This window comes from Colletotrichum tamarilloi (assembly GCF_030869305.1).
Source record: "Colletotrichum tamarilloi strain Tom-12 chromosome Unknown Scaffold_23.1, whole genome shotgun sequence".
NCBI classification, from domain to species: domain Eukaryota; kingdom Fungi; phylum Ascomycota; class Sordariomycetes; order Glomerellales; family Glomerellaceae; genus Colletotrichum; species Colletotrichum tamarilloi.
In genome coordinates, this window is record NW_026849406.1 from 56,257 (window position 1) to 69,949 (window position 13,693).

General features: G+C 55.0%; 3 protein-coding genes across 3 annotated transcripts; 1 reads left to right on the top strand and 2 right to left on the bottom strand.

Moving 5' to 3' along the window:
* Positions 1-841: 841 nt before the first annotated feature.
* CTAM01_07403 (uncharacterized protein) lies at positions 842-2,233 on the top strand (the record flags this gene model as incomplete). Its single annotated transcript, XM_060523426.1, has 1 exon — positions 842-2,233. The coding sequence occupies one exon, from the start codon at positions 842-844 to the stop codon at positions 2,231-2,233; it is 1,392 nt and encodes a 463-aa protein (XP_060381802.1).
* A 141-nt stretch (positions 2,234-2,374) lies between these two features.
* Positions 2,375-4,101, bottom strand: CTAM01_07404 (eukaryotic and archaeal DNA primase small subunit; the record flags this gene model as incomplete). The annotated part of the gene is made up of 4 exons (XM_060523427.1): positions 2,375-2,996; positions 3,052-3,498; positions 3,567-3,750; positions 3,840-4,101. 4 exons carry the CDS (start codon positions 4,099-4,101, stop codon positions 2,375-2,377), a joined length of 1,515 nt encoding a protein of 504 aa, XP_060381803.1.
* Positions 4,102-7,909: 3,808 nt separating this feature from the next.
* On the bottom strand, positions 7,910-8,266 carry CTAM01_07405 (uncharacterized protein; the record flags this gene model as incomplete). The annotated part of the gene is made up of 1 exon (XM_060523428.1): positions 7,910-8,266. A coding segment is annotated over one exon (357 nt), but the record flags the coding sequence as incomplete, so codon positions are not given.
* Between the last annotated feature and the right edge of the window lie 5,427 nt (positions 8,267-13,693).

Genomic DNA, 13,693 nt, shown 5'->3' on the forward strand with positions numbered 1-13,693 from the left:
TATCGTGAAGGATTGAATAGCGAACGGTAAAACAGAAAGCAAAATCAAGTTGGACAATGTAGGTGGTGTAAACCGTGCGTGACACCAGGTGCTGTGCTTCTCCCGAGTGAGCGAAGTTAAAGTGGTTTCCGAGTGTGGCGCGTCTGGAAATCTACCTGGCGGGAGACGCGACGCGCTGGCGCTAGTCCAATTTCGGTGCCAAAAGTGCTGACCGCCCTCCAATCTGCCGGGACTAACTAACTAGGTATTCGCACCTCAATTACTCCGTGCTAGCCACCACTGCCGAAGATGCTGAGACTGTGAATGCCATTCAGCGAGCTTACTTACGGCTCAAAATTTCAATCTCATCAGTCCATAGTTGACGCTTTTCAGAAGTCTGCTCACTTTTACAGCAAAACGCCGTTGTAGGTGACCAGCTACAATCTTGGTACCTAATCTGCGTATCAAGACTTTGGCTCTGGCTACTGAACAGCAAACCAGCCGGTCGTTTTCGACATCTGATCTCACACCTTGCCAAACACACTACCTACGATCTCATAGATATAACTGTCCACTCATCATTCGGAACCCGGCCCCCGCGTTGATGCTGTTCAGGAACTTGAGAGAACTGCAGCTCAGAACGCGAGTTCTCTGTCGCGCCGGTGCCGTTGCAAGGGAGAGCTGCAAAGCTCCAACAACTGCCCCGCATTACGCTCCAAACGGTTTAGCGTATTTCTCCAACCTTTCCGCATACCACCAGTTGGGCAACGACCATCGCAGGTGGTCATCGCCAAAATTTCGCAAAAGTCCCCCACTTCGCTACCTAAAGTTTGCATCGACGTCCAGCTCGACCACCGCAGCAATGGACACATCCGCAGCAGAACCCGTCAATCAGCCAGCAAAGGACCTCGAGATGTCCGAAACCACTCCAGAAACTACCGCCGTCGCATCTCCAGCCCCCAATGGTGGTGTCGCAGAGGGTGCCGCAGCAGCAGCACCGTCGATCGCCACGGCAGAAGGAGGAGCGCAAGCCGCTGAGGAAAAGGAAGGCGAGGAAGCCGACGTGGAATCATCCGGTCCAGCCGCAGACGGCGACGGCGCCGCCTCCGAAGAACCCAAAATCTCAAAGAACCAGCTCCGCAAGATGAAGCGCAAAGCCGCGTGGGAGGACGGCCGCGAAGACCGCAAGCGCAAACGCAAAGACAAGCGCCACGACAGACAAGTCGCCCGCCGCGAAGAGCTCGCCGCCGCCGTGGCCGAAGCCGAAGCAAAAGGTATCGACCCGTCCACCGTCACCATCCCGCCGCGCCGCAAGGTGCCCCGCGTGCCCCCGACGCAGGTGCCCATCACCCTGATCCTCGACTGCGCGTTCGAAAAGTACATGCTCGAAAAGGAGCAGGTCTCGCTTGCGAGCCAGATCACCCGGTCCTACTCGGACAACCGCCAGTCGCGGTACCGCGCGCACCTGTACGTCAGCTCGTACGGGGGCCAACTCAAGGAGCGCTTCGAGGGTACGCTGGGCAGTCAGCACGTGCACTGGAAGGGCGTGAAGCTCGTCGAGGGTGACTTTGTCGCGGCGGCCAAGGACGCGGACGAGCTGATGAAGGGACCCCGCGGCGGAAAGATCATTGACGTGCTAAACCCCACCGAGGAGGACGGCACGCCCGCGAAGAAGCCCGCCGTGTTTAGAGACGTCATCCACGACTCGCCGAACCCAGATCCCGAACCCGAACCCGCGGACGAGCTCAAGAACATTGTCTACCTCTCCTCCGACTCGGTAAACACTCTCGACCGCCTCGAGCCCAATACGAGCTATGTCATTGGCGGCCTCGTGGACAGGAACAGGGAAAAGGGCCTGTGCCACCGCCGCGCGCGCGAGATGGGCATCCGGACGGCCAAGTTGCCCATCGGGGAATACATGAACCTGTCAAGCCGGAGGGTCCTCGCGACGAACCACGTTGTGGAGATTATGCTCAACTGGCTCGAGACGGGCAGCTGGGCCGAGGCGTTCCTTAAGATCATCCCCAAGCGCAAGGAGGCGAAGCTGAAGGAGGAGGGCGCGGGCAGTGCCAGTGGTACGCCGGCTGCTCAGGGGGAGGGCGAGGGCGAGGGTGATAATGTTGAGGATAGCAGGTTTGAGGAAGAGAATGATGAGGATGTGGATGAGAACCAGACCATCACGGAGACCGTGGCGGCACCTGAATCAACAGAGGCGGCTCAGGAGAGTGGCAAGACGGAAGTGAGTACATCATAGCCAGGCATGGCAGGCGATTTCAAAAGTTGATAGAATACCCCCTCCCTTTGTTGTCTGGAATCAAAGGGACAAAACAGACCACAAACACCAACCCATTAACCAAAAGGCCCCCAATCATACAAGAGTCGTGTCGATTTGCTTTCAAAATTCCATGCTGTCCTCCTCCCTTTCCCTCTTGACCTTGACGTCCCTCTCATCCTTCATCAAGCCAATCACAAACGACCGGAACTGTTCCACGTACGGCTTCAAGCTCGTCTTCTCCCAATCCTGCACGCTCGACCCAGCCCCCTTGGCGTCCTCGTCGCCGCCCTTCCACGCATCAATCTCCGCCAGCAGGCTCTGCACCGTCGGCACGGCCAGCGGGTCAAAGTCCTCGAGCCTCTTGGTGTCGATCGGCACGCACACCCTGCCGGTGCCGGGGTGGACAACAAAGGGCGATTTGAGCAAATGGTTCAGCTTCTTGCTGACCTCGATATCGAGGCGCGGGTACGTGTACTCGAGCACAATATCCTGCTTGGCCTCCAGCAGCGCCTTGGCATCGAGCTTCTTGCTCGCGCCGCTCTTGGCCACGGTGTCGATGTCGGCCCACTTGGCAATGGATGACCGACCCGGCGCCGCGTCCCACTTCTTGCGAAGGGATTCGTTGAGGTCCTTGTCCGGGAGGAGCTGGAGCAGACGCTCCGCGCGCTCGTTGGAGGCCCAGGGGTCTTGGGCCTCGAGGACATCTTCTTGGAAGTGTGATTTGAGGGTATCCAGACTCCGTCTACGGCCATGTTAGTTATTCCAACGCCTTGCTCAGTTGTGCAAACATCACTTACGAAACGTGAGGATGCAGCGGTCGCCACAGGTTGACCTTCTTCCCGCTCTGCGCGCCACCCTTGAGAACCTCCAAGTACCCCGCGATAGACCTACGCATCTGGTCGCCCATCGTGCGCGCCTTCTTGTCACAAACCCACGCGTGGGCACCTCTTCGACCAGAGTACACCCACATTATGTGCTTGAATCCAAAGTCGTCCCGCAGCGCAACGTCGACGACCTTGATCGCCATCGTGATGAACTGCCAACACTTATTGCAGATATTCGCCTTGTCACAACACGTTCTGATGTCGTCGTAATCTGTCAAATCGATATCGAAGCACAGCTCCTTGGCGAGCGGCTTGAATGCGCTGGCGTTACGGAGGGTCTTGCGGTCGCGCGGGTTCGTGGTGTAGACGGGACCGATCTCGAAACGGGAGGGCATGAGGCGAAGAACGTCTTTTCGCAGGCTGGGGTGTGAGGGGTTAGTTTCTGTCGTACTCCCAGGAGTGACGTAAAAAGGTCATAGTAGACTCACAGATCGTGGCTCGCAAAGGACTGGTATCGTAGGTATGCGTCGTTCTGTAGCGTGAAAGCGAATTCTCTATGGCCAAAGTCGTTGGTCGGTGATGGGCTGTGATTCAGCCATTGGAAGAGGTATCTCCAAGGGAATAGACGCTGATAGAAACTGCGCATCACCTCAGGATCTGAAGCCTTGAGGTCTGCAACATCTCTACACCTGGTATTAGCAATTGCCCCTCCATTCCATGGCGGACAACCTACGTAGGAGAAGGGGGTGTCAAGACCCCACCTGGACTCGATGAGGGAGCGTCTTGTGGTCTTGAACTGGGGAATTCATCGTCTGAGTCGGCGTCTGCAAACAGGTCGTCCAGCTTGACCTCGCTCTTCTCTTCGGCGGCCGGCGCAGGCGCAGGCGCCTCGGCCTCCTCCATCGCTACGTCGCCATCCGTTACCTGGGCGACATCTTCGGGAACGGTGGAATCGACCATTGCGTCGTCGGTCATGGCGGTGGTCTGAGGTGAGTTTGCTTCTGGTGACACGGAATGAGGCATCGCTATGTCTGTGAGGGTGGTTGAAGGTGACAACTTCAAGTATCGCTCTGCTAGTATCGGTCACTTTGTCTTGGTGGGCAATTTGCCGGGGCAACTTTGCGGGCGGGCGTTGCTGGACAGGGGCGCGTCAGGGACGCGTTTTCTCGCGTAAAGAGCTGGGATGGGCCCCGTCCCCTGCTGAATGGCTTAGTCATTAGCGGAACCATCCCGACTTCACCTCCTTCCTTCCGTCTACCCTACTCCGTGCTCTACTACTCTAACTCCTCGAAGGGACATAGTTAATGCAACGTTCCTCACATTCTGAGTCGGATTATATTATTTCCCTATATTTCTAGGTCAAAATTCAATGGACCCGTTTCAGATGATGCTCAGCGGTCGTCTATCATTAACTCATTCAGGCGCAATACACCATGACAATAGTTGACGTAAAAGACCACCTACCAGAGCAATGCCATCCGTGAACCGTCTCATTTCGCTCGAATCTGTCTATACGTTAAGAATCAAAATCTAAGTCAACCTCAACCGCCTTATCATGTGTAGTGCACCCCAAAACAAAACCAAAGGTGAGATCCAAATAGGCAACAGGAAAAGGATGGGAATGGAGGCCGGTGATCACTTACAAGTTTCTTCACGCCCCTGCCCAGATTCAAACAGCGCGCCCCTCAGGCCAGCACTGCTTCATTGGAGTATTTGTTTCAGCTTCCCTGCGTCAGGGTGTAAAACACCTGTCCAACTGGCCGGATGGGTGCTGGTGACAGCAACGGTGTTTGGGAGGTATGTGTAACGTCGTCCCGTCTCGAATACAATGGCAGGCGCGAATACCCAGGTATATCCACCTAGAAGGCGCCTTCTCTCTCCTCGTCAGCACTCGGCCTCTTTGCGAGGCTCTCTTCAAACCAAAGGGCGTCAACAGTTTCAGACACTCGCTCTCGATTCATCTCTTCAGGCTACCGTGCTTCCCTTGACAACGCTTTCATGATCCGGGTTTCTGGCTCTTTCCACCTGATTCGATCCCTCTTTGCTTCCTTATCTGAGCCTCTGATTTTCACTCGGCAGGATAGATCTCAGATTGCCGCAAACTCATCCTCATTGATGGCTCCCACAGGATTTTGAGATCCGAAACAGGGTTGGCAATGCTTCACCAGGCTAACTCCCGTTCCGCTAATCGACTGCTTCCTCATATGGAGTGAGAGTCCACGGCGAATTGTACGAGGCACCGGTCCAGGCTAGCCTCTCACTTAAACGTATAATTCTAATGACCCTCAGCTGTCGACTGACTTCGTCGTAATAGTTCACTACAAATTCATGAAAGACTGAACCAGAGGCCCTGACACCAAGCACTTTCTTAATTGGATCGCCATCTCTGGGAAAGCCTCACAGGTGGTTGCGGGAATACATCGCACAGTATCGGATCTAGCACTGAAGTTCAACCCCATGTATACTCGACCACGAGGTGCTCGCTCGGCCGAGTCGCTCCCGTGGTAGTTCATTCCATGATCAGCAGTGCAACGTGGTTCCAGATGACTGAGTTTCTTCAATCCATTCGTGGGCAACATCAATGCTGCAGATGCCGAAGAGAATGCATGAGGCCCCATACCTCATCCCGTAGGATCTCTTGAGTTTTGGTACCTCCTTCGATGGAGAATTCGTACCATCTACGGTGCGAAGAGAAACCGTTTTCTTATTAGGATATGATCGGTGCATGACTTTGACGAGAAGCTGCCGTTGCAAAATTGCCTCGTACGGGTTTCATGATCCATCGCTTTCATCCCTTCGTGAACAAACACAGGAAGGATAAGCGTGAGACTTGGTGACTGGGAAGGATGCTGGCAGCTCGAAAGAGATTTCTGGTGGAGGCCAGTGGCCACGGAATACAACATCATTTTCATATGTGTTCAGAGTCTACTGGAAGGCACGCTCGTTTTACCGTAGACTTGAGAAGTAAAATGGAGGTCCAGATGGGAGACTTGAAGTCTCATCAATGATGACGAGAAAGTGAGGAGGTACGCCAGTAGAGCTCGCTCAAGCGGCAAGAACTCCATGTCGGTGACAAGAATCCACCAATAGCCGTGTAACACGGAGGGCCAGGAGCAGTCATGGTCAGCACCGGCGTCAGAGTGTCCTCTATTCGACTTGCTTCGTCGAGCTCTGCTCGTCCCATAAAAGTTGGCCGTGAAGCTATCCGAAAACCTCGAGTCCCGCAAGCTAGTCTGCTGCATACGCTACTAGATATGATCGAAATTGATCAGCCGCTGGCTTCTCGTGCTCATAAAGCAGGGCCAAGTTGTGGTCTGTACTTGCAAGCCTACTTTACCTGGAGAACATGGCTGCCGCTCTCACCTAGATATCGCCGCCTTTGCTTACACAGGGGAAAGCCATCGACACCACAGAGAGCAAACATTCCAACATCCTCAGCACGAGAGTCCGGTAGAGGGGATGATGAAGTTTGAAATCATTGCCGTGATTCATCTTGAACTCTAAGCGTGATCCCGTTCAGTCGGCAAAATTGCAGGCTCTTGGGTCCCCACCATATGGACTCGGTAGCCCCGTGCCGGAAAATCTCAGCCTCGAGTGATAATGACCTCGTTGGCAGACCTTCGGGCATCAGGTGTCCCTCGCCGGATGCTCTATCCCTCCAGTAAGCATCTGGAGGCTCTCCAGCGACGAGATGACTTGGCCAGCTACGCCCGTCAAATAGCAGAGCCTCCAGAACTAGGATATCAAACAACCAATAGATTCAAGTTCTTGATGATTTCAACCCTTGGAGCGGCATCTCGCCCGAAGTTGAATCTCATTGGCTGGTTGGTTTGCGGAATTTTCCCAGCTATTTCGAAATGAGAACACCCGCAGTGCTTCAAGCTCACCTCAGACAGGTCTGGATTACGTTTCAAAGGGATCTCCTTTCTGTGTAATTGACAGGAGCGTGAAGAATACGTATCTCAGCTGGCGATCGCCAGGTAATTCTCGACACGATGCCGATGTGCGAAACTCGCCTCCATGCCAGTGATGTGGAATCAAAAAGGGTCTTCAGTATTCAAGTTGTCCAGTCAATCACTGTCTCGAAAAAAACAGGCCAATCTGGAAGAAGGATCATAGATGATTGGTGGACTTCCATGCGGGCGATATATGCCACACATGCCACGCGATAGGGCTATAAAGGGTTCAAGGGAGGAGGCCATGGCCGGCACCTGCTGGTCTACGGCGCTACGTCCGGCTGGCAGGACGGGAGCAAAAGCCATCAACAACGCGGAGCCGGGCGCTCGCCCGCCCTCTAGCTCGAGACATTGTGTCTCGGCGCCTGGTCCCCCGCCGTGGAATGCTCGGCCACGATGTCTTTGAACCCAATCTCCCTGCACTCGTAGAGCTCGGCGATATGGCCTGATTCGATCTCGTCCCAGGCACTTGGGTCTGGCGGATGGGATGATCGACTGGAGAGGGATTCAGATCAATAATCCTGAGGGCCGCTTGATGATCCCTTGAGGGGAAGAGGACTTGTCCAGCATGTGCCGTCCGGTGTCTCTAGAAACATGTTGTCTGAGCCCATTGCTGACTTCTTGTTCAAGAATTGAGCCGGTTTTGGATGAAGGCGTGGAAAGGTAATCTGATTAGATGGATCCAAGCCCATCTTGGATGTCCTAGAGTCATCTCACCTTGTAACAGTATTACATTTCATCAGAAAACATTGAATCTGCTGGTCACTGCGGGAACGTCGCTGGTGTCCTCGGCTTAACGGCATCTGCATCTTCAGAAACATCGGATGCGGTTGGAGGCTCACCGCGCCAGCGGCTCTCTGCGCCTCGAGACGCGATCACCAACCAGCAACTGACAGGGCGGCTGTAACGGGTGTTCGAGTGTGTGTTCGACTTCGGATCCGGCGGGTATAAAATGTTTTCGGAAACGCCAATGTCGATCCCCTGCTCGTAATCCCCGCTGCAGGCATCCAACGAATGGAGACGTCTGACAAGGAGAGGAGGATCTCAGGCTCGCACTGCTCGGTCTGAGACCCTTCAGCCAGAAGTGCGGTACCGTACGGCAAGAGTGAGAGGCAGCCGGGAAATATCCGACTCTGTGGTTGGCTGCACAGTGTTCGAATAGAGTAGGTATTTGCGGTGAAGCGGGCAGCCGTCGTGCCGTCAAAACGTGCTGCTGGTCCCCTGGATACTGCTCTGCAATTTGCATCGTGCGTCGTGGTAGGAATCCGGATGGTTTCGCCAATTGGGGCCAACCCCAGCACCAGTGGCGGACAGTGGATTGGGCCAAGGGGTTTGACGGTGACCTCCCTCACCTGACGCTGTGAAAAATCTTACCGTCCCGCCTCATCATTTTCCCTCTACCATCGGTCGGGAGATCTCATGGATCCTGGTCCTGGGCGCCAAGGTCACGGTGCGGATGGTGTGACCCGTGCAGAACTGGCAGCGTCCCCTCAGTTGCGTCATAATGGGGCTAGCGTCGTTGTGTAGATGGGACAGGCCGGCTTGAAGTTGTCTGCTAACTTCAGCCTCCATCAGCAAGTGTGCCATGTTTGGCCATGTTGCCGCTCGGACGTCCATGATGATGATGTTGATGATGATAACTTCAAGGTTGATTGAAAGCTTCGTGTACCTTAATTTTAGTAGGCAACCTGAGAAGGGCAAGTTCGGCGCGAGCTGCGTCACCTCCGCCGGCCGCATGCTTTGACAGCATCCTAGTTGTCCGTTTGGCGACGTTGAACCCTTGGCGACGCCGTGGCTCCGTCCAACTTCTTGGTTTGCCGATCTTGGCGCCGGATGGAATGCTGTCCGTTTCGGAATCGGCCTGGGACCGCTGAGCTAATTCAATTATTTGTGTCCGCACGCTGAAGTATTCCGGGGACTGAGCAGTCCAATCGGCCGACACGTCCTTCGCTGGGACCCCTTGCATGGGCCAGATGGAGGGGAATGCACCGCAAGGTACGGTTGGAAAGCACAATGCCGTGTGCCCATCTGAACTATTCGTACAGGCAGTATCTAAGCTTCCTTTGGCGAGGGAGGTTTTTAGGTAGTCGGTTCAAACCGAAGCGCGGTCCCAGAAGGCCGGGTTTCGGCTGCTGTCAGTGCTCGAGTCTGGTCTGCCCTATGTTGCACGCGCTGACGAGGCAGGCTTGCGCTGCGACGCCCTTTACGCAATGCCTTCTAGAATGCAGAGAAAGGTCACCCCGGACGACAGATTAGGATCAGCGAGATGCTGCTTCAAGATGAGCAGACTACGTTACACTGTTGAGAAATTGAAGGGGACAGGACCGAAAGTGTAAAACACAGCTTTGCGTATTAGTTACCGGCGTCATTGGTTTGTAGTTGGCGAGGTCAACTTGATACCTCGTTGTTGTGTGTCTGAAAGATGCTGTGATCTCTAGACCGCCATGGTCATTAACGTTCGAAATACACTGGCGAGAACGAACCGTCTTCAGGTGAGAGGATTGGCGGAAAAGGGACAGCGGATTGTAGGACCTATTGTCAAAGCAGCCCGGACTGCTCGTCAGATGGTGGCAGCGCGGCAAGACTCAGACGCCCGTTTAGGACGTCTTGAGCTGATCCAGTTAATCAAGGCTGGCCAATCTAGAGGCAGCCATCGCGGATCGTTGCTGTCTTGGGTCCTCAGGATGATGGCTGGGCGGGTGGTGCAGTCGGCCGGTCAAGTTGCCAAATCCACCGCCCATCACACGGGCATCCACTCGATTGGCGAACAACTACTGTTGACTTGGAGCACAGTATGAAGGGTCTTCATTCCAGTTTTGTCTTTGTCCGAGAGGTTCTCCCAAACCGTTTCTCCGTCTCTCCCCGCACTACAGGAAGGACCCTTTACCGCCCAGAGTTGAGATGGCATGCATCCTAGGAGTCGGCGAGACAAGCAAGACAAGATAATTTCTGCAGCTGTCTCTGCGCTCGTTGCTCCTATACAGGATACTACGCATAGCGCAGCAGGAATCGTGTGTCGCGGAAACAGCCGGCCGTGTCCTATTGGTTACTCCATATTTCGGCTGCCAGTCCGTCTTTCGAGGTCGCCGAGAAGATGGCTTACTCGAGCACGATATTTTCAGGACGACAGGGTCTTTGAGAAGAAGCCATCGCGCCGTGCGGCACGCAACTTGGTGGTTGCTTGCCCGCCGGAATTGCTTTTGGGGCGCCAGTTGGCCCCCAGCGTCGGATAACCCGAGTTCCTTATTGTCTCGGACTCCCTATTCGTGGTGTGAAGGATGACCACTGTGTGCGTGCGAGCATCTATGTCTTCACACGCTACGTAGGTATTCATCTGGATCGCCTTGTGGGTTCAGACCAGGAGTTGGAGAGTCAGGGTGCGAGGTGTTTTCAGGTCAACACGACACAAAGAGCAAGGGTCCAGAGCAGCAGTTCAGAGCTAGGATGCCATTCCCCTACTAACGAATTATCAGCCCGTGGTAAAAGTTAGTTCCCCGCGTAGGCAGCTTGCCAGTGCTTTCTTAGACCAGCAGGTCTGACCAAACCTTGGCCAGATGACTTTGCAAAGTGCACTGACAAGCTCTGTGAGTGCATGTCGTCTACGTAAGGCGCTTGTACCGTACCTTGCAAGTTGGGACGAGTGACTCTGCTGTGGTAGACATGCTTTTAGCTCCGATGATTTTGATCTATCGAGAAGATTGAGTGTCGGAATCTGGCTTGTCTGGGTTGCATGTCGCCTATTAGCCCGAATTTTGTCGGCTAGTCGAACCGGGGAAGTCCTGACAGGTGCAACACACGACACGGTCAGAGAGACGCGGATGGTGAGAGTGTGGTGGAGACGGTAGATGAGGTTGAAGTTGGTAGTACCCTATGCCAACCTGAGGCACATGGGGAACAGGTGGCAAGGACGATATACTTGTTGGAGCCTTTAGGGATGCTGTCGAAATGTTCGGTCTGGTCGGTGGCGAGCCGTAGCTATCTTTGGACCACCTGTTTGTGAGCACTGAGGTCGTCTGCATGTTGAAATTGGCTTGATGAACCATCGGGCGACGAGAAGGGCAAGTTGAGGTGGTGGTGGTGGTGGTGGTGGTGCCTGTTCTGTTAGTGTACCGAGGTACTCCCGGGTTGGGAAAAAAGCGTGCATGCAGGGCTCGTCGAGGTACGTAGCTACGTACTGATCACACCGTCAGACGTCTTGCCATGTTCTGAGGACAGTATGAGGTCATTGTTTCCGACACGGATCATCAGTGGGCCCGCGCAGCCGGCAGCAACTGGAGACGTCCCAGGTGTGGGGTCGGCTGCGGAATCGAAATGGACGAATCTCACGAGAGAAGAAAAAGGACACACTGTTACACTGTGAACAAGGGCTGATCCACGATTCGCATGTCTCTTGTCCCCATCGCAGCTTAACCACTTCCAATGCAACCGCAGTTGGCACAAGGGCCACGAGCTGCGCGAACTGGGACCTCGAATTCGACAATTCGCGACTCGTCGACCAGGGCCGGGGTCCATTGACAGTCCAGGGCTGCCAGATTGCCAGTTGCCCCCCCCGCCCCCCTCTCCCCTCCGAAAGGTCCTTTTACCGTGTTTAATGAGGTTTCCCGGGTCGCAAATTCGCATACACAGCAATACGGCACTAAAATCACATTCACATTTCCCGCTTCCCACGCGCTGCTTCAGCCTTTGAGATTCGAGATTCGGGGGCTTCAGGCGTCAGGCTTCTCCCCCGTCCGTTGCCCGCCGCCCCACGGCCCAGGTCGCTTTTCTGCTCCTGGAACCTGCCGCCCGCACCGCACCCGCGTTTCCTTCCCTTCCGCGCCGCGCAGGAAATGCAGCAGGACCAGCCGATTGAGATTGAGACAACTCGTCCACTTGTTCCCGTTCTTTTTACGGTACCCATACCCACTGGAACGACTCGAACGAGGTATCCGTAAGGTACGGGCAGTGGACACAGGCATAGGGTCACCGTCCTCGTGCTCGCCTCTTCTCTCCACCCAACATCTCCAGTTCGACCCATTTGGCTCGAGGGTATCATCCACCATTCCCAGGACTCAGAAACTCAGACTCGAGAAGAATCAACAGATAGGTCAGGAACAGAACACTCTCTTTGGCACTGAGGAGTCGGCGCCTTCTCTCTCTGATACATCGTGCGCGGACGTTGGAAGGATTAGCACAGGCCAAAGTTTCCCTTTTTCATCAACCTCAATATCGGATCCTGCCAGGCTCAATCTCAACACTACCTTAGTACCTCAGGCTACCCCTGTCAGTCTGCTCCCGCGGCTTTCTCTTGTTTAAGGCATCACCTCACTCGCATCTCTCATCGCCGTGATCTTATCGAGCCGCCCTCCCAGTGAGTGAGTGCTTCTTTGTACAGTTCAAGCCGAGTCTTTCCTCTTTCCCATGGCGCTCTGGGTTTCTGACTTGCGATAAGGTAGCTGGTTGAAATAGGAAAAGAAGGGTACAAGCCATCGAAGACGGCGGCGGCAGTGGCAGCGGCAGCACGAGCGCGAACGCCAGCACCACATAGCAATCCATACCGGATAACCTATTCGTCCCTTTGAACAGCGACTTGCATATGAGGCAGCGCGCTAATCACTCGTGGACACCCAACACCACCACCGCAATCTCGCTCGCACGCCAGGCCAGCACCAGTGCGGTGCTGCACCGCGCATCCCAATACCATCCCACCGTGGCCGCGGCGCTGCACCTCTCGACTGAGTCGACTCTTCCCATCTGAATCTCTCCCACTTTCGGACCCCCAGACGCACACACGCACACACGCAGGCCGCAGGCGACAGACGCAGAAGCAGGGCAAGCAGAGCAGTCAAAAACCAAGCATATCCAGCTCACCCCCATTCCCTGTCGCCGCACCCAAGTCCACCACACGTCCACACCCCCTCATCCTTGCCCCCTTCCCACACCCCCGTCCGTCCCCGTACCTCCCTCTCCCTCGTCGGCCGGGTCCCAGTCGAGTACGAACCAGCAGTACGAAGTACCAGCAGCGCCAAAAAACCAGAACGAGCACCAAAGACGCACCAGCCAGGTCCTGCTCCACGTCGGAGCCTGCCATCCATCCATCCATCCATCCATCCATCCATCCATCTGGTGCCCTGCGCCAGTTCCCAGTTTCCTAGATCTCGTCTTTTCGACTCTGCGAAACCTCAACCTCTGCTCAATCGAGGCCGGCGACCCGTTCCAACGTCTCTCACGACTGCGCCCTCCCTCGATTCCAGCGCACCATACCGAACAAAGCCTTTTGGATACACTTCGGCCGCATATCCTCCTCGAGGACGCTCTGCTGTCTTAGATCCCTTACTATCTACTTTAGCCCCCATTCCCCCCAGGCGACCGCATCCGGATACCGTCACATTGCTACGAAAGCTTCGGTGGAGATTGGCCTATTCTCACCTCACGCCCGCTCCTATTCCAAATCCTTGGACTCGTCTAGACTCTCAATCCGTTCTGCAACGACTTGTACACGAAGAATTCTTTCCGAAGCAACGGTTGGCCTGTTCAGCAACTTGGAAACCGCTTTGTACCGACCTGTAGTCCTGTCGAGATCGCCCATCGAACGACTCAACGACCTACTCATCGTCGTCTACATCGCCCCGATTGACGCAACAGGCGCGCATCGTCTATCAATCTCTCTTCCTCGATCT